At 42.0% G+C, this 20646-nt stretch overlaps 2 protein-coding genes across 2 annotated transcripts in view; both read left to right on the top strand.

The window, feature by feature from the left end:
• Positions 1–4145, top strand: part of LOC145448355 (adhesion G-protein coupled receptor V1-like) — a 94180-nt gene extending 90035 nt beyond the window's left edge. The window contains exons 112-116 of the mRNA XM_080326736.1: positions 864–1021; positions 1083–1204; positions 1986–2079; positions 2301–2522; positions 3626–4145. Of these exons, the coding sequence (XP_080182862.1) occupies positions 864–1021; positions 1083–1204; positions 1986–2079; positions 2301–2522; positions 3626–3825 (796 nt within the window). The 3' untranslated portion in view covers positions 3826–4145. The remainder of the gene's footprint in view (positions 1–863; positions 1022–1082; positions 1205–1985; positions 2080–2300; positions 2523–3625) is intronic.
• A 10081-nt stretch (positions 4146–14226) lies between these two features.
• Positions 14227–17893, top strand: LOC145448987 (uncharacterized). The gene has a single exon (XM_080327444.1). The coding sequence runs from the start codon at positions 14909–14911 to the stop codon at positions 16061–16063; it is 1155 nt and encodes a 384-aa protein (XP_080183570.1). The 5' UTR covers positions 14227–14908; the 3' UTR covers positions 16064–17893.
• Positions 17894–20646: the final 2753 nt, after the last annotated feature.

Genomic DNA, 20646 nt, shown 5'->3' with positions numbered 1-20646 from the left:
CATGCACCACCCCTCCATGCTGTCCCAGTAATGCATGAGCGCCAAGCAGGGAAGTCATGGATACCAGTATTACTAATCAGGTCTTTGGTCTGACCCGGCCGGGGTTCGAACCCACGACCTACCGATCTAGAACAAGATAACGTATCGGTGAAGCTTCCGACTTCTTGATCGGTAGGTCGTGGATTCAATCCGCGGTAGGGTCAGACCAAAGACCTAATTCATAACACTGGTATCCATGACTTACCGGCACTCTGCATTACTGCGATAGCATGGATGGGTAGTAAGACTTAGAAAGCCTTACAAGGCTTCATCTGTACCTTCCTTGTCCAGCGGCATATGCACATCGTGCACTCGTGGTATGCATATGCAGATGCACAGATCGTGCGGTTGTATATCATGGATCAGTGTATATGCCGCAAAAACATCAAAGACAAAAATGTAGAAGGTCCTTTCCTACGAATAAAAGTGGTGTAAACTTGTCTCCAAACTAATCTCTGGTTTTCCAGATCCACATTGTAAAGATTCACCTAGAATTGGAAGTAGTCTAAAACTGGAGGTGACTGCAAGTATAGGTGAAACCTTCTTGAGTACTCTAAACAGCAGAATTAATCTATTTCTGAGCACCTCTGGACTCCGACAACTTGAAATTGAGAAAGTAACCAATAATGTCCCGACTCCAGAGTCCCCGGCCCCAGTCGTTACAAGAGCAAAGATACTATTTGATTGATTCACACCAGTATTACAAGTAAAGTCAAATGCCATAGTTAGAGAGACACATTTACATTTGGTGGAGGTTGTCGATTTGCGTTGCGTTTCGCCATATTTCGTAGCAGTATGTCGTAATATATTCATTACCATCTCAGATGTTTCATAATGGATGCAAAAGCCGGCCTACTCGGCGCAGTCGCGCCAGCCTGTCTGGCGATCATGGCGGCAGCTACAATAGGCTTGCAACTATATCAGCGCGACGACGCCTGGAAGCAATACGACGACATGTTTCGTGGGAGATTCAATCAGATAGGTTTGTGATTTTTCGGTTTCGTTTGTTGGAAAATTTCATATCGCGCTTCTTTGTTCGGCAGAAATTCCGTTGCTGTTTTGGTTTTTCTTCCTGCTGTCGTTTTCCTGGCTTTGGGGCGGGCTGCATCTCGCGTACGGGCAGATGTGGATGTTAGCGATGTTCATTTCTTTTAACATGGTTCAGGTATTACCTTGCGCTTGATACATCATCAGTGTGTTATAGGGCTGATCATTAAGATTTTTCATGCGGGTCATATCGAGAGACCACTCAAGTTATTGTCCTTATTTACTATTGGGCCATGCGGTGGTGAGCTTGACTTAAATGGCGACCACTACCATGAATTTCAAGCATTTGTCAAGTCGATTTTGAGTCAGGAAATTTATAATACTTCAGAGCTTAGAGATTAGACAGTGGGCGGGCAATTAGAGCTGGGAAAACTTGAGCACTGAGTTGATGGATTCAGGGTCCAGTATTGAGCATCGAATCGCGACCAATATTCGGGTACTAATTATTTAGGGGCGAGCCTTGATTTGGGCAAATCGTTTTATGCGACCACGAAGTAAATAATATCAAATACACTTAGTAATGAGTTCTTTGAAATTTATTGACAGTAAGAAGTCATTCTGATTTTAGAGAATGCTGCATGTCGACTACCACTGTGTAATAATTATATATTATTTAATATTTATCCGCTATAGCTTGAGTATTATTATAGAAAATTCGCGATCAGATGAATTGAATTTTTTGAAATCGCGTACTTGTTTACTTATATGTCAATTCACCAGGGTTGTAACCAAGTCACAAGTCAATCTCACTTTTATAGTTTTGACTCGAGTCATTATAGTTTCGAGTCGAGTCATTTCTGCATTTTGAGAAAATGACTCGAGTCAAGTCGAGTCATCAGAAAATCGAGTCGAGACCTTACGACCCTGGAATTTACTTTTGAAATGAACTGTATTTAAAGGGCCTGTACTTGCTCGTGGTGTACGGAATACTTCACAATCAACTTCTCAGACCGGTGAAAAGTTACGAGCAAGACATGCCGTCAGCGTCTACAGGTAAGCAGATTCTCGACGTTTATTCCAAAAACATCAGGTCCTTGCTGCTGATATGCATGACCAGTAGTGATTCGGTAATCTCAATTATTTACTGACAATTACCCCTGACGAGTGTCAGCCGGAAATATTCAGGTATATATCAATATTGTTCAATTGTGTATTGAAGCTCTGTACCTCCAAAAGTCTTTTCTCTAAAAGAACAAATCGATTTGTTTCATCAGCCGGGTACCCTGCCAGTATAGGTAGAAGCCGGCGGCCGTCCAGCGTGGCTGATCCGGTCAATCGCAGCACTCAGAGCCTGGTCGGCAGGCCTCGCGAGGAGACAGATTGGGAGAGGGTCAGCCAGAGGTTTTCGCGGTCCCTGCCGACAAGGTACAGACGCGATTCGCTAACCAGGGACGAGACGACGGACCTGGACGATCTCGTGTACGCGCTTAATCGAGGTATGTGAGTGTTTGGATTATTATGGTTTATCTCGGGGTTGTAAACAAGTCACAAGGTTCCGAGTCAGTTCAATCCGGTTCGACCATATTTATCCAACTCTGCTCGAGTGATCATATAGAATGGCTCGCATTCTTAATATCGTAATTTTCTTCAGTTTCTGGCCCTATTTTTCAAGTATCAGTACTGATAGACGAAATACCAACCATGTAGTGACTTTACTATTCTTTGGAGTTATAATGAAATGGCTATCTTGGCCATCCTATTCTCGAGTCACGAGTTTGGACTACTTCCACTTCTAGTCGAAGAGTTATTTAGGCATAACTACTTACTTTTCACAAGATGTATTTTGAAAAGCGACAATCAAGCACCGATTCACACACACAGCGATAATTGACAGCGCACAGCGGCACGAGACCTCCCGCTGAGAGTTACATGCGTTTAAAGAACTTCACGATCTCTCTATAAATGATTATTCCTTATTTGCAAAAGTTGAGGGAACCACACAGTATTCATGGGCTGAATCTATAAAATAAATTTGTTTTTGTAACTTTTGTTGGTTCTTGTTTTGTAGCTTTTGCCTGCTGCTGCCAAGGAATTGTAGAACATCTCAAAATCAAACGTAACAATTCTGTTTTGGTTTTACTTGCCGACAAAAAAATGTCCTCTTTTTAGATTCTGAAAATATGGTAGGCCTACAGTTGCGAGTTTTGATTTGAAAATAGAGTGCCTTCGACACAATCATGCCTCTTTTTGTCGCCTGTCCTTTTGTGTTATCTTCTTTTACTTTTCATTCAGTGTGCAACTGTGCTTTGCGCATGCCTCCTTTTTACGTCGCCTAGGCCAGGTGGGCGTCTGATTTCAAAGACTACTCCAAGTCGTTTCGACACCTTTCTACCTTTCATTGTATCGCAGTCTTGTGGTGCATTGAACTGATGAAATTGGGAGCAATGAATTGAATTAAATTGAGTAGTTCAAGTTCTAAATGCGCACTTTAAAAATGCGGTACTTTGTACCGTACAATTCTGCCGTCAGTGTTATTAGCAATCGACAAATATAACTGACATGGATCACTATTGATTAATGGCACGCACGCTACTTTCAGAGAGGATGGTTCCCAGCACATCACGCGAGCCTATATACAGCTCCAGAGAACCGATATCGACGATTTACGCGTCTCCCAGGCGGAAGCCCATTCGGCCTTCGCGAAAAGCTCCGGAAGACATAGTCGACGAGGACAGACGCTCGGTGTCGTCGGCAAGACTTCCCGACCCAAGCTACGCCATAGCTGACACCCATTTGTGATTTGGTAACGCAAATGAGCGGTTTTGCGTCCGCGGCCGACGCTGGTCTCCGAAAGTTTACAAACGATAACGACGACGTGATGGTTGCACGACATTTGAATGTGCGACACTAAGAAAAACGACAATTTAACATGCGTTACTTTAGCATATGATTTTGTAACCCCAAAACTTGCCCTGACCATATCAACCCTTATATACATCCTCTCCCAACCTCAACCGTATCCAAACATTGTATTTGACCCACGTGCTCAATTGTCGCATGCTGAAGTGTTTTATACCTTATTATGTCCGGTCCACGAACCCAATCACGTATCTGCGATGTATCGTACTGAAATGGCGTAGTTGGCTCTGAAAATTCTCCTGGTTGAACGCTGGCATTCCTTTCGATTCTATGGCCGAGGGACACTGCTGACCGGGTTGCTTGCGGCGATGTGTTTTCTTTTTATTTTTGTAATTCTTTTTCGAAATGTCTGTTCTTGTGAATTTGTTCGCGTGATTACTAGCAGAGAATACAAGTATGTTTATGTAAAGCGTGCTCGTTGCCATTGTGGTAGTTGGGGTAGGAATTCGTGGTGTTTGCAAGATATGAATAATCGGAATAAGTTCAACCTCGATGATCATGAACGGCTGATGACGCCGATGGGCATAGACCTAACCAGGATGAAAATTGAGGGCGGATAAACATTTTAACAATGGCGCTACGTCACAAAGTTAGTTGTGACGTATTGAAGACAGATGACATGAGAGAGCCCAAGTTGAATATTTGGACGGGGCATAGATTACAATTCCAAACTGGCTAGCCACCGTTTCTAGCAGGGGTTTAAGACTCTAAGGTGGTCCCTGCCAATGGGTAGCTTAGGATATTGTCCAGCCAAGAAAACTGCGTTCGACGATACCAAAGTCTCTGATTGAAAGGAACACGACCTTGTTAGTTGACATGTTGAGGGTGTATTAGAATTAAAGAATTCGATTATAAACGCTGTTGCAGTTGGGAAAGAAGAAGCATGACAAAATCTTGATTCCGAGTGGCAGGTGCTTCTTGATAACAGAATATAATAAGGAATATCAAGTTTCAATGCTGCCAAAAGGATCATACGATACTTTTCTCAAGATGATAACCGCATGTTGGCCTAAAACAATGGTTCCCAACGTGGGCGATATCGCCCCCATGGGTCAAAAATGTTAGAAGGGCTATATTTACCTATTTGGCACAAAATGCACGTGACAAAACGTGTTGTTCTGAATCTGCCTCGAGAGTCGACTAAAAAAGGTAAACTCCCACCATATATATGTGGAGACTGGAGACGGATCTCTCGGGATACATGTCGAAAAAAGACCTTTTTAGTCAATTAATTAGCGATCAGACATTAGTCGTATAAGATTCCCCGCTTATGTGTCCTCTTTTTCGGCTCCGAAAATATGGGGTGTGAAAATTTGCGTGAGCTTGATAAGGGGGCGATGAGTTGGAAAAGGTTGGTAACCACTGGCCCTAAACCAGTGTTTGCTCCGTGTACTGTTAAGCATACTTTGTAACCTTACCAAACTCCTCGATTACGTTCAATATTTAGGAGTTTGAGCGGCGCGAGAATCATATAATGCAGATACACCATATCTGTGTATCAGTGATGTCAAATTCAAATTGCCTCGCGGGCCGGACTAGTCATATGATTTTAAAATGTTACCTCATGCCCTTGTTTTTCACTTTAATAGACATATTTTATTATCAAGCATATGCATAACAGAGTTGGATCAATTGTTATTTGTAATTGAGCTAAATGTACTTATAATTACATTTTTTCATGTAATTGTAATTGTAATTTGCTAAAATTTTAGCCTAATTACATTGTTCTTGAATATGGACAATCACAACATAGAATAATTAGCCTATTTACATCGGTGTTCTATGCGTGCCTCGTTAACTATATAATTCAGTCATGCTAAACTGTTTTCCATAGGCCTACTCAGTAGCAACAGATAACTTGGTGAATTACAATATAGGCAAAACCAGTGGTTCTCAAACTGGGCGGCGTGTCTTCCTTGGGAGGCGTGAAAGCAACTGAAGGGGGCGCGAAGCTCAGGCAAACTGGAAAAAATCCCGCGCTTGGCGCGATTTACCTCATTTCATAGTTATTTCTCTGAGTTGTGTATAGTCCGAAATTCATGTTGGATAATTCTCTCATCAACAGTCATAACCTTCCATACCATCAAACTATTTGTAAGGATTGCTAACATTCTGGTTTCATTGTGCGATATGACGTAAGGGGGCACGAAATATTTCACTGTCATGAAGGGGGCGTGTCTAAAAAAAAGTTTGAGAAACAGGGGGATAAACTAAATCTTAAAATTTCAAAAATATATAAACAGCAAATAAACTCTTCTGAAACCTGTGCTGAACCAATTCCTACACCACGGCAACCAAGGCTTCATCAAACTTGATCACGCATTTGTAGAGATGGTATTCCAATCTTACCTCCAATCTTGGCCAAAGTTACTGGGGCCAGAAACTTTCCGCACCCTAATGCTCATCAAATGCAGTCTAACAGTTTTTGAGCAAGCGTTTTTTAATTAAAGAGTATTCTACTTATCATGAACGAAACATGAATAGCTTGAGATTGTTGCTAATTACGTTGCTACGGTTGTCAAAGAGCACCTCTCTACCGAATAATTACATGTTTAACAGTAATTGTAATTGTAATTAAATACATGTTTAGTAGTAATCGTAATTGTAATTGTAATTTGATATTTTTAACATTGAGTAATTGTAATTGTAATTGTAATGTAATTGAAACAAGCAAGGGACTAATTGTAATGGTAATTGAACTGAATTAATGTAATTGATCCAACTCTGATGCATAATAGTATATTACATTATACTACTGATTCTAGCGATTCTATTCCAGCAACACATATTTTCGCAAACAATGGAATTGGCAAAAAATACGATGATTGGCCGATTAAATACAGTTAAGAACCACTAAGACAGTGGCTCTTAGGACGATATAAGTCGGCATGCTTCTATGCTCTTTGTTTAGTCGTGATGCGGCGTTGGTCCTGCGTATTTGATGTCAGGAATACAAGAGAGATCAGATCTATTTTCCTCTAACCTCATACTTGCCTTGTCGATGCAGACGCGATACGACCTTTAAGCAAGGTAATACCTCGTCCGCACTCTGCACCACCGTATTTTCTCCTCCATGCCAACCGTGCTGAGCGATTCTGACAGTTGGAAGTGAGCGAAATTTGTTAGACGGATTAGTAGTGTATAAGGAGTCGTTTATAGCACCTATCAAATCGTGCCACGTCACAAGCTATGTTACGCATCACGAACGTTCAAAAGTTGTTCTTAAACGGACTCGAACCGACTACCGCTGACAGCTGATCATTGAACAATACCACTACACTAACGAGCCTAAACTACTGACTTTGGTTTATTGAGACTACGTGACTCTGCTATCTGATATGGCACGTCCAGGAATATTACCCGGGACCTCTCGCTTCCAGACCAGTGGTTCACAACGTGAGCGATATCGCCCCCCAGTGGGCGATTTGGCGATCTAGGGGGGCGAAAATGACGAAGGGGGCGATAGGGGGGCGAAAATGGACAAAGGGGCGACAGGGGGCGAAAATAGCGAAGGGGGCAATGGCGCGTTACAACGGCTGTGTTGGAGTCAAGTTAGAGAAATAACCTTTTTTAAAGTCAACCCACGAAAATTTAGCTGCAAAAGTGTAAAAGTTCGACATCGAGCCGAAAAGTTGACCTTTTTTTTAGTCAACCAGCCGGTGATTACAGTTTACTAACGCACCAACGTTGTGACCATGTATATAGGAGAATAATAATCAGGCGCGTTCAGGGATCGGACCCGAAACCTCTCGTTTACAAGACGAGCTTAGACTAACGTGCCGACTGAACTTAAGACCGATATTTAACACCATTTAAACCGTAGGGGACTTAGCTCAATTGTGGAGCCACTGTCTCATTTTGATAGTCTATAAAACTATAGAAATTAAACATGGAACTGCAACGACCGATTTTGCAGCCTCGTTTCGCTTCACTGAGGCTGGAGTGGACAATTGTTTTGCGTAAGCGACTGTTGGATTTCTGGCAATCCAAAAGCTATCTTCCCGAGCGCAGAAATTGCGGAATCTGGTCTTGATCGAAAGCTACTGTTGCACCGATTCCAAAAATTAAAATTAAAATATGATCAGGCACTGATCCACCTAGAATCCGTCCTCCAAGTCTGAAATATCGGCATTGTTCGAGCAATCGGAGAGTCGCAACGCAACGCGTCATTGTTAGGGTCATTGTGTCGCGGTTACCCGATTTTTCTAAACGATGCACATTTCAGATGTTGAGGGTGGTTTTTCGTCAAAGACTGGAGCGTGACCATATTTTTAATCATATTTTTATTCAGTTTTCTATGATAAAACGATCATAGATCGTGCACCGAAATTTTCTACGGCTACTACGTAAACAAACAGCGCTGATGGTATTGAAGGTATCAGTGGTTATCGCATTCCTCGTAGGCACCCGCCAATTTTGCACACCCCTTCGAAAAATTCGTGGCACCTCCCTAAATTTATAATCTCAAATAAACCCAAGTCCGTGATTAGTTAGTGTGGTAGTATTGTTCATTGTTCAGATGTCAGAGGTAGTCGGATCGAGTCTGTGATGGTACAACTTTTGAAAGTTCGTGATGCGTAACATAGCATGTGACATCCCACGATATGATAGGTGCCATAAACGACTACTTATACACTATTATGATCCTTGTAGACAACTTGACAATTTCATGATGTTGACAGTAGAATTTCAAAAATAATAATTATAATCTATTTTTAGAATAAATTCAAAATTTTCAAACTTCTGTGCGTTCACATCTACCAGTTGGAATCCAGCCCAATTTGGTGTGCGCCATTTTTAAGCAACCTAATAATTTAATCAGTGAATCCCCGGGATCCGTAAAAAATTGTATTTTAAACATTACTACTGTACACGTACAGTGTACACTGAACTGAACATTGTTGTTCTCGTCTAGTGCTGTAACAGAACATGTATTACCATAAGTTAGACGACGATTGGGTCACGAAGATTACTGATCCTTAATGCTTAGTTGTTACGTTACCGCCGACAGGGCTGTGGAGTCAGAATCGGAGTCGGTGGAGTCGGAGTCGGAGTTTGGCCAATTTTCGCTTGATGGAGTCGGAGTCGAGGAAAAAATACTGACTGTAGTCGGAGTCGGAGTTTGTGAAAATGACCCTGACTTCGACTCCGACTCCAACTTCTTTATCATCATCATCATCATCATTGGTTTATTAGCAATTTTATCAGTTCAATACACCACAAAAAATTCGATACAATGAAAAGACAGGAAGGTGTCGAAGCGACAAGGAGCAGTCTATGGAATCTGACACCCACCTTGGCCTAGGCGATGTAAAGAGGAGGCATGCACACTGAATGAAAGTAAAGAAGATAGTATAGAAAAAGAAAGCGACAATAAATAGGGCGGCATGTCATGGGAAGCGAGATCGATAGGTCAGTCGTGGTCCGGTAATCTTGAGGATGGACTGTATTTATTTAGTAGTAATTGCTTGTATTTCGACTTGAATGTGGACATGCTCGTCGACTGTCGGATGGCCGGCGGGATACTGTTCCACACATCAGGTCCGGCATATTTGATAGAGCGATGATCTTTTCGGTCGATCATATGATATTTGGACGACGTGGACGCGCGTGTGTTGTACTTGTGCGCTTTTGATTCCGAGGTAAAGAAGTCATTGAAATATTCGGGGCAACGACCGCAGTGGAACTGATACATAAACTTGGCGATTTCTAGTTTCCGCATATCTTCTATGTTTAGGACGCCGAATCTCTTCAGCAGCGACTTGTTGGATGGGCAGCCAGGCCCCTTTGGGGCCCTAGCTATGATTCGGAGTACTTTATGTTGTAGTTTTTGCAGTGGCTTGAGTGCAGTTTTACTGGCAGCCCCCCAACAGAGGATGCCATAGTGTAACTTCGATTGGATTAAGGATTTAAAGAGTATCAGAAGAACCCATGCTGGCATGAAGCGCCTAAGGCTGTAGAACAGGCCGCACTTCGGTGATAATTTAGTTTCTAGGGACTGAATATGACTCTTCCAGGACATGTTCGAGTCCAGTAAAACCCCGAGATATTTGGCATTATCTGTGTTGGAAACGGGCTGACCAGCGATATTAACGGTTAGGTTATTTTTTGAATTTACTGTCAGCAATTGCGATTTCGAGGCGTTTATGCAGAGGTTGTTCTGGGCCGTCCACTCATTGACTTTGGGCATTTGGTCACCAGTCAGGGCATCCAGCTCTGCCGTCGAAGATGCTGAAGAGAGGAGGTGAGTATCATCAGCGAAAAGTGTGGTGTTCAATGAAGAGGTTTCAAAAATGTCGTTGACATATAACGTGAAAAGGACCGGTCCAAGTACTGAGCCTTGGGGCACACCACAGGTCACCAGGTGAGGAGAGGACAAGGTGTCTGAGATCGCAACCATTTGTTGGCGTCCAGTGAGGTAACTTTTCATGAGCTCAAGTTATGGGCCCCGAAGTCCGTAGCGCGCCAATTTCGAGATGAGAATTTTATGATCTACGCAGTCAAACGCTTTTTTTAGATCGAGAAAAATGCTACATCCCACATTTCGCTTCTCTGAGATATCATAATACTGTTCGGCCACTGTTAGGAGGGCATGTGCGGTTTGGTATTTGTTTCGGAAGCCAAATTGTTGAGGGGAAATGACAGACATTTTGGCGAGGAATGAGGACAGGCGGGAGAGGAGCAACTTTTCGAATACAACCCCGATGCATGGGAGAACGGATATCGGACGGTAGTTGGTGACATTAGTTCTATCCCCAGCTTTGTGTACAGGGACTACTCTGGCTTTTTTTAGATAGCTTGGGTAGACTCCATTTTCTATCATGAAGTTGAAAAAATGGGCAATATATTGACCGATATGCATGCTTATCATTTTTAAAAACCATGATGGGATTTGGTCATAGCCGTCGGCCTTGTGCGATTTCAGTTTGTGGATGGCTACTTCTACTTCGTATTTGGTCGTAGGTTCAAGCACAATTGACTGGGATATCGATCTCACCTCTGACCTGGCCGACACAGGTTTTGTAATAGAAGAAGCAATATTTGGGCCTACGTTACAAAAATATTCATTGAAGTGATTCGCGATGGCCGCCGGGTCTGAAAGTTTGTTTCCGGTATCCGAATTCACAATTTCCGAAACAGACTTATGGCCTTTTTTTCGATGTAGGAGAGAGTTAAGTCCTGACCATGTTTTTCGAGTGTCCTTTATGTGTCTGTTGAAAAATCTCTCATTGTACTTTGCTTTTGCCTTGGAAATGAGATGCACGGTGCGATTCCTGAAACGTCGAAATCTTTCTCGTTCATGTTCTGGGCAGTTCTTGGTGTCTAATCGGTTATGCCACCGGTTACGTTTACGGATAAGTTGAATCAGCTTTGTGGTCATCCACGGATTTCGCTTCAATTTTCTTTGACTTCTCGAAAGGCGCTGTAGAGGTGCAAATTGTTCCAGCAGTGATTTGATAGCAGACATAAACTCTACAAATTTTTCGTCAAAGTTGTTTATCGAGATGTGGGGGATGGCTGATGTTTTAAATTGATTGAATGCGGCATCATCGAGCGCTTCTTCGTCCACTAACTCTCGTCGTCTGCAGAGGTGATATGTTTTAGGGGGCGTCCTTTGTTGTTCTTGTGATAGAAAACCAATATGGTTGTGGTCACTGATTTTTGCCGAAAGCAATTGCTTTCAAAGGTATCTTTGAATTACGAATATAACAACTATAATAGGATATTTATGTACCATCAATCACTGTTATTAGTAACGATATAAATCAGGGGCGGTCAAACTATATATGACTAACCTACGGATAGATACGCAACTCTTGGTGGTTACGCTTGGGCAAGCAGTATTTCGTATCGCTGAGCAATCTAAAAGTAGCGTAATTGGCAGTGCTGTAGCTGGCGACCAGAGCGCTGGAATTTAATATAGTTGGTCTTAATCGAAAGCTAGTGTCGCACTGATCCCGAAAATACAAATTAAAATTTTGTCAGGGCAATGTAGCCACCCTTAAACAGCCCGCAAAATCTGAAAATCGGCATTGTTCCAACAACGGCATCGCCGCGACACAGTGAACATAACAATGGTCAATTTCGTCTAGCGATTGTTCGGAACGATGCCAATTTTCAGACTTTGAGGGCTGTTTTGAGGTGGTTCCATTGCTCTGACAAAATTTTAATTAGTATTGTCGGAATCAGTGCGGCACTAGCTTTCGATTAAGACCAGTTTTATTAATTTTCATCGTTCTGGTCGCCGTTTATAGCACTACGCGTTATGCTGCTTTTAGATTGCTCAGCAATAAGTGTAACTGCTTGCCCGAGCGTAACGACCGGTTTTGCGGGAGTTGCATATCTATCCGTAGGTTCGTAATCTATAGTCAAACCGTGCCCCGCAAGCCAAATGTGGCCCGCGAGAAGGTTTTGTATGGCCTGCGAGGTAATTCTCGAAATTAGATATAACATCAGGTAAAATTGCAAGGCCAACCAAAATTCGATTAGCCTGGCCGCGAAATTTGATGATGACTAAAACATCAGTTTCGACGCCTTGGCGTAACCAGGGGCCAGCCACATTCATCGCAGATCTTCGTATATGACCATAAAGTAAAATATTCCGTAGCAGATTTATTTGATTTGAAAGTTTTCTTGGCACTTCGCATGATTTATTGTCACATTTCTTGCATTTAGTATTGGAATCCCTCCTGTAAATTATCAATACGCGTTATTTACAGAATTGAGTAAAGTTATATACTCGCAATTAGGATATAACGTGTCGTCCAACATGCGACTTCGCTTTTGAGCGCTCGAAGCGAGATCATGGGCGATGAAATATTTGCACAAAATGACAGAGGCATGTTGACCGAAACCGCCGATATTGTTATGTCTAAAACGCCGAATAATCCTGTCCTTGCCAAATGAGCCCATTGCTATACAGAGGCTACCCCTAATATATGCAAGTTATATATTATTGATCGAATTCATTTATTACCTTTGAATAAATTTCGTTCTTCGTGCGACCAGGGCATGATTGCACACTGTACAGTTGCACACGGAGTTTTCATGACATAATTCTTATCAATTTTAAGGCGTGGTCATACAAGTCTTGTTTTCAATGTTATACCTAATTCGGTTCGTTCCTATCGGACAACCAAAAAAGGTATCAACATTCAAGTTTCTCGCGCAATGGTTCGTAAATCTCATGCGACCCTTTGGCCGAAAAGGTTGGCCACCCCTGACATAGATAAAATTGGATATTATTTGCAAACTACAATTCAGTTGCCTACATGAAGAAAGAAGCAATATGCATCTTCGCGATGCAGTCACAAACTGATGCAAATTTTGGAACTATACCATGCATGACAGAGCAAACATATCGCCTGGTTGTAAAATTTATGTAAATATAACCAAACGCTCCTTCCCATTTCACAAAATATTTGTAGTGTAGCTTGGCTGCTTGGGTCGAACAAATGATTTAGAAATACCGCAAGGCCTAGTCCTTGAATACTGACTCAGTGCATGTAGACTAGACATATGTTATTGGACTACTTCCTAAATTTCGTTTATGACCAATGTCTATTAGTAGTGTGAGAGTGTGTGTGTGCCTGTAATCAGTACAGTGTGTAATGAGATAATCAGTAAGATGCATCTCAGTATTAGTTGCTGACTCATACACAAGAGCAACACTTCGATTGTTTTATCTACATTTTAATTGTACAGGATGGGATATATGTCGTGTTTGAATGATTCATACTTATTAGGTTATTAGAGACATAGAGAGTCCATGTTACAAATACTGATAAAATATGAAAAAAGGAAGGATATTTAGAAAGGCAATCTTTCATGCATAGTGAATAATTCGAGCTGTGCCACAATTAAACAGTTTTGCTTGCCATCGTTATTCATATGTTTGCATATGTTTAATGGTTTTATGATAGTCATTTAACCGTCACTTTGGCATAAAATTTTCGAAGTAGATTGGTAATGCTGTTGGAGTCGGGGTTGGAGTCGGAGTCGGAGTCGGTAGGTTTAATGACTCAGGAGTCGGAGTCGGTCCATTGAAAATGTGTGGAGTCGGAGTCGGAGTCGGTGGTAAAATTTACCGACTCCACAGCCGACCATCAATTTAGTGTGGCCGACCATGAGATGGCACTTCTCACGGCGTTAATGGAATATTTTACGAGTGGTGAGTGGTCACTATATAGCCGCAGAAATGCTGAAAGTGAGTTCTCCTTCCCACAATGCTGAATATTATTGCTGACTCTCGCTAAGGTAGTATATTGTTTCATGCATTATTGTTATCATTACTGTATCATCGAATTGCATTTCCAATTTAGGTGACCTTTGATTCAATAAAGCCACACACTGATTAGCAAGTTATTGTTGTGGAGGCGATGAGACGACATACTTCAAGTCTGAGTTCATATCCTACGTAAATCCAGATTACGACGGCATGCAATCAAATTCCACGAAGACATCACGTGAACTTTCGAAGTCTCTATAAATACGCCTGGAAGGGTCCCTGCTCGGTTCTTTTCGCTATAGGCATTCAATCAAGGTCATTAGTGGAAGAAGGTCGTGTAGTATCCACCCAGTATAATTGAATATTATATTCATATTGAATTAAACCCGAATATTTTCTGCTTACACACGTTAGGGATAATCGTCAGCAGCTGGTAGAACATTAAAATAAACATTATATATCAAAACAATAATGGAATACAAAGCTCTTTTGAATTCTCTACAAGTTGCTTACGACTACCCCTGACCAGTGGCAGCCGTAATATTCGGGTGTATTTCAATAAGGATGTATATGTTCTAATGTACTGAAGTTCTGTACCTCCAATAGTCTTTTCGGGTATTAATTCCGTGTTCTCATTCGGTCATACTGCGCAGATGCGAGGATGTATTTATCGACTCTTATTTCTAAGTTGGAGTCATCCAATGAGAAGTTTTATCTTTATATCTGATACTCGCCATGGCCGAATTACGATTGTACTATATCCTCAATGATGAAACTCGTCTGAAGGAGTTTCTTACGACCCGACAGCTTATTAAGACGCCGGACTCCATTCACACGTGTCCGAACAGTCGCTGCCGTAGACCAGGACGACTGAAATGGTCACGACGAACCCGAAATATTGGTCCTGCCAATGCCGCATCCAGAAAAATTGAAGGGGAAGACGATAGATCATTGCTGACGATGAGGTGCAACGCTTGCAAGACGTACGTCTCACCCAGAAGCGGTACGTTTTTCGCATACGCTGACTCCTCGGGACGTGCTAACGTCCGCCTGAGCTACCAAAGAGTACTTCTTATCATCTTTCATTGGGCTATGAACCGACTGGGTATCGATACAATTATATCTCTTGGAGTTAGCGACCACACTGTCGTGGATTGGCGTAGGTTTTGCAGAAACGTCTGCGTCGCAGCTTTCCAGCAGCGGGAGAAGATGGGAGGTGTCGGCGTAGTTGTAGAAGTTGACGAATCAATACTTCATGGCAGACGGAAAGCTAATAGAGGCCGCCTTCTTCTTGGTGACATAGCACAAAGCAGCTGGGGCAGAGATGACTATGTCCCTGATGTCGATGACTTGTCTGGTAGTAGTTCTGAATCTGACAGCGAAACCACTCCGGATCACGAAGAATGCGACCCACTTCGAAGAAACAACGGTGCTTGGGTCGTGGGTATGTGTCGGGTGTCGTTTTACTTCGATGAGAGGCAGCAAAAGGATCGCAGAAAGTCAGAAGAACTACGACTTTTCCAAGTTGATCGGCGTGATCAGCGAACACTACACGAGCTGATTCTCGCCGAGCTCGAACCGGGCACAATCGTCAACACCGACGAATGGCGAGGCTATAATGGCCTCGGCAGTATCGGTTACCATCACAATACCGTCAACCACTCAGAACACTTTGTGGATCCCGTTACCGGAGCGCAAACGCAAAATATCGAGTCAGCTTGGCGACCGATTAAAACAAGGATACTGCGGGTAATGAATGGCATACCTCAGGATGCGATGCCGTCCTACCTTGCGGAGATTTGGCTTCGGTCTCGATGTAAAGATCGCGAGGCAGTATTTAATCGATTCCTAGAGTTGATCGCTCAGCAATACCCGGTAGACGGTGGTTGATGCAGTGTTGGGATGACTCGAGTCACCTTTTTCGTATGACTTGACTTGACTCGAGTCACTTTGCTAAAATGACTTGACTTGACTTGACTCGGCGTATCAGAAATGTGGATTGACTCGTGACTCGGAGCAAAATTCACGAGTAAATTTCAAGTCATCAAGTAAAAATCACCTTATCTTGCATCTTGCATCTTGTTCGGATTGTTCACCAAACTTTTGTGTAACCCATGAGAGCGACCGATCATTAAATGATCGTGCGTTTCACTGAGCCCCCAATATTCTCTCACAAATATATTGACCACAAACGAAGTGATCGAAGCTACGGCTTACGTTGTCGTAAACAAGTAGTAAAGTAATTTAATAGCAATATATATATTTGTGTTGTCTGTTCTTACCTTAAACGAACCTCTTGTTTTATTGAAATTGTAATCAAATATAGTTTATATACTCCTCAACCATTGGCGCAGACTCGAATTGTATTATATCAATATGTATAAATGGGTACTGTATTGCATCTTCTCAATTCGTTTTTCGATTCTCTATCTTGGCAGGTAACCATAAAATGAGTCTATGCAATTACTTACGTAGTTCAACAGCTCTACGTTTATGTGAGCGATACAGCCCCTTATTGCATGTATATTCAACTCCATATTCGTTCATCGGTTCAGAATCAATGACCAATCAATCTGTTATTCAGAGACCTAGCGAAATGCAATGACGTAATCATGCTTCATACTTCTAAAAGGCAGCTTGACTTGAATTTGGACTTGACTCGTGACTTGACTTGACTTGACTCGACTTGACTCGAGTCACCTCCAAAAATCGACTGACTTGACTTGACTCGACTCACCTTCGAAAATCGATTGACTTGACTTGACTCCAGTCAAAATGTGCAATGACTCGAAATGACTCGTGACTCGAAGGGAGTGACTTGATTCCAACACTTGGTTGATGAATGATTTCAACGTTAATCCAATACAGGTCACATGATAAATCGGAAGATCAGGGGAGGCAAGGGAGGCGTTGCTCAACTGTCGTCATATAAGTAAAATGAAGAGATTCAATGATTAGATTGGTATTTTTCTACCGATATTCATGAATTACTAATTCTGTACATTTTTGCTCCCGGAATTCCGCAATTTGGATATTTAAACTGTACTGTTCTAAAACACAGGGTGAAAACTGAAAAGAGAGGTTAGGCGCATACTAACCAAGGCTAATGTGTAATAACGCAGTTCATTATAAACAGCTCAGAATTTATGGTAATTGGTATTATTCGAATGTTAATGTCACACTGATCCCGAAAATTAATTGTCACACCACCAGAACGCCCTCAAAATCGTCAAGAAAGGTGCAATTCAGCTTTGTTACGTTGCGTACACTGACAATGCAGCGAAACAATTTATGGTGAGGCACGAATGAGTTCGCCTGACACACCGACGATCGTAGCGCAATGAAACAACAAACAATTAACCAATTGAATAAGCCACCCATCTATTTGTAGATCTGATTCTAAAGAGCTCAGTGCCACTCCAAACATGTGAAGGCCTATTGTACCTCCACCTCGGCCCGTTATAAGGATATATTCGATGATCCAAAAATCGCTCTGCGGTGATGATTTGGAATTCTGACGAACCCCAGTTACCCTGCAATTGGCGCGAGTCCGATCAGAGTCCGATCAAAGCTCCGTTAGCTTGTATTGAAGCCAGCTTCTCATGCTTATCGAAATCGTGTCATCAGAGCAAAAGTTGACGGCGTCAAGCGCAAAGAGTGATACATTTCGTTGGCTATTGCGTCACGAACGACGCAATATTCGTACTTGCTGTACCAATGTGTACTAACTGAGTACACGTTTATTATACACGGCCTCACAATGATAACGGCGAGTTCATGACAAACCCTAGACTTTGCATTATATCATGGTTAGTCAGCAAAACTGTACCTATGCGGTTAGCATATCCCGGTAGATTCGCAATGGTGTGCAATTATATCGCGTCTACGTTTCCGACAAACTGGCTGTCGATAAAGTGTCAAATGGTCGTCGTAGATCTGGACTTTTATTAGTCCAGAATTCAATTTGGCGATCGCCTGTCTCACCTGTCTCTCCAACGTGTTGAGACTGTTGACACGATATTGCTGACCACTATTATATAATGCAGAGGTCTCAAACTCAAATGTGTTCGCGGGCCAATTTCCTAATTTTGATGACGTCGCGGGCCGCAGCATCAATAATATGGGTATTCAATGTATAATATCCCGGTAATCTCTGATTAACATTGGAACAGATCAATAGCAACTTAAATATAATCATTATTGTGCCATAGTAACAGCATTGTTTCTTAACCTTTTAGCGATAGTACCGCTTATGCTTTCGATAAGATCTCCCGTGCCGCCTGCCCATTTTCAACACAATTTCTGATGATTTGTTTGTTTTTGATAATGATCGTGTTTCGACGACATTGGTCATCTTACATCAGGCCGAAAATTCCGTATTTACCCACTTGTAGCACGAGGCTTTTTATAGGACACCGCTGATGGTACCTATATAGAAATCGGAAAGCCTATTCACGTAAAATCGCGCGTAGCACGACGAATATTTCCCAATTCCATAAATTCGCCCCGGAAATATTCCACAGCATATAGGCCTATTCCCACAATGCATCTCGTGCCCTCTGATGTGGTGCTTCGTACCACGAAGGGGATACAACGGACCCCTGGTTAAGAACCCCTGGAGTAGAAATGACCAATCGCCGAAGAATCCATTGGTGTTAGAGCTGTGGAGCGTACCACTACTTTACTCGCCACCGATAATAACATGGATAAAGAGAGCAAACAACACCCAGGACGTAACCAAATACACGTCACGGCGGCTACAGAATGCCAATGGCTTCCTTGTAGACCAGATAACTATATACCCTAGGCAACGCTAGCTACAGGTCTTTGATATATTGCTATTCCCCGTGACAGTTTCATAGATTGTTGCGTCCGTATGATTCAACTCGACTCAACTCGAGTCATTTTCAGTTTACCCAGATAATCCAAAATCGAGTAATTTGAAGAAAGGTCGCACAAAAAAAATCAAAATTTTCAGTCACGAATCATCAACGGTTCATGTTTTATCATCATGAAATGGAAATGGAACATAATACCGATCTTCGACCGCGTGGAAGATTTTAGGGGTGATGTGATGGCGAAGTTTGTTTAAATTTCAGGTTTTTGTAGTAGTTTTAGAGTGAATTTCAAGTTCTTAAATCTAAAAAGATATATGACACTTGAATATATTGTCGAATATTTGAAATTCCCAAATGTCTTCGCGGGCCGCACAAAATGTTCTCGGGGGCCGCATGCGGCCCGCGGGCCGCGTGTTTGAGACCTCTGATATAATGTATAGCAATCATGATGGTATGAAGTACACTGGCGAAGCCAAAGAGCGAATGACACCTATTACCTACAATTTAAACCTGGATACTGTGACGCCATAGGTTCCCATTATGCCAATGCAAACAACTGAACGTAAATGGCGTCTTTTCAATGTTGAAATTACGTGACCCGCAAGCTTATTTTGGGTTAGTTTCAGATATATACTGTGGTCTGCTTTCACGAACATATTATTAAGGGCAGGGGTCGCCAACCCAAAACGGGTCGCGGGCCACTTTTCAAAATTCGTAGAGGCGCAGGCCGCATGACTTCAATGTGGAGATAGGCAACCGACTTTAACAAGTAACAACCACGTTTTGATAACTCAACGTCAGTGCAACGCTATGCTCTCTAACATGGGCGACGGATATAGTTACCACAAGCGAAATAATATTTCATTGAAGAAAACAAAAAATATCATGATAATCACTCTTATTCTATTTTGAACTATGAACTGCGCACGATACCTGACAACTCTCTTCAGCAACTAAATCAGGGGTGGTCGATCTTTTTTCTATTCACGGTCACATTTTGATTAGCCTACTTATGTAGCCTACGACCGCATTCCAGTGCATAGTCGTATTGAACTAACTGGACGCCAAATACTCACGTTAAACTGTCCGTGTCCAGTAGGGCTCTTCAAAAATGTCTTTTTTTCTCAAATCGTACTGGCTACTTGATAAAATTGTTAGGTTACCTAATTTAAGCCTACTCACAAAGTTTGGTTCAATTCCAGCCAGTAACCGCTTTGCTACAGGAGAAGAAAGTTTCTATTTATAATATAATAATAAATGATAACAAATTTGAAAATTTTCTGTTCACCCCTTGAAAGTGTTAGGCTGTCTATAGAAACGATGTTCACCAAATTTGGTTCAATTTCAACCAGTGGAAGCGGCGTTATTGCCGTCGGAAAATTTGGATTTGAATAAAATAGTATTTACGGTGAGCACAACTATAATAAATAAACAAAGAATCGGTCACCGTAAATACCATTATATTCAAATCGAAAGTTTTCGACGGCAATAACTCCGCTTCCACTGGTTGGAATTGAACCAAATTTGGTGAGCATCGTTTCTATAGACAGCCTAACACTTTCATGGGGTGAACAGAAAATTTTCAAATTTTTTATTATTTATTTTTAGATAATAAATAGAAACTTACTTCTCCTG

This window comes from Botryllus schlosseri, chromosome 10, assembly GCF_051294905.1.
Source record: "Botryllus schlosseri isolate E-star chromosome 10, Bs_hap1, whole genome shotgun sequence".
Lineage (NCBI taxonomy): Eukaryota > Metazoa > Chordata > Ascidiacea > Stolidobranchia > Styelidae > Botryllus > Botryllus schlosseri.
This window is presented reverse-complemented; position numbering and strand designations above follow the sequence as displayed.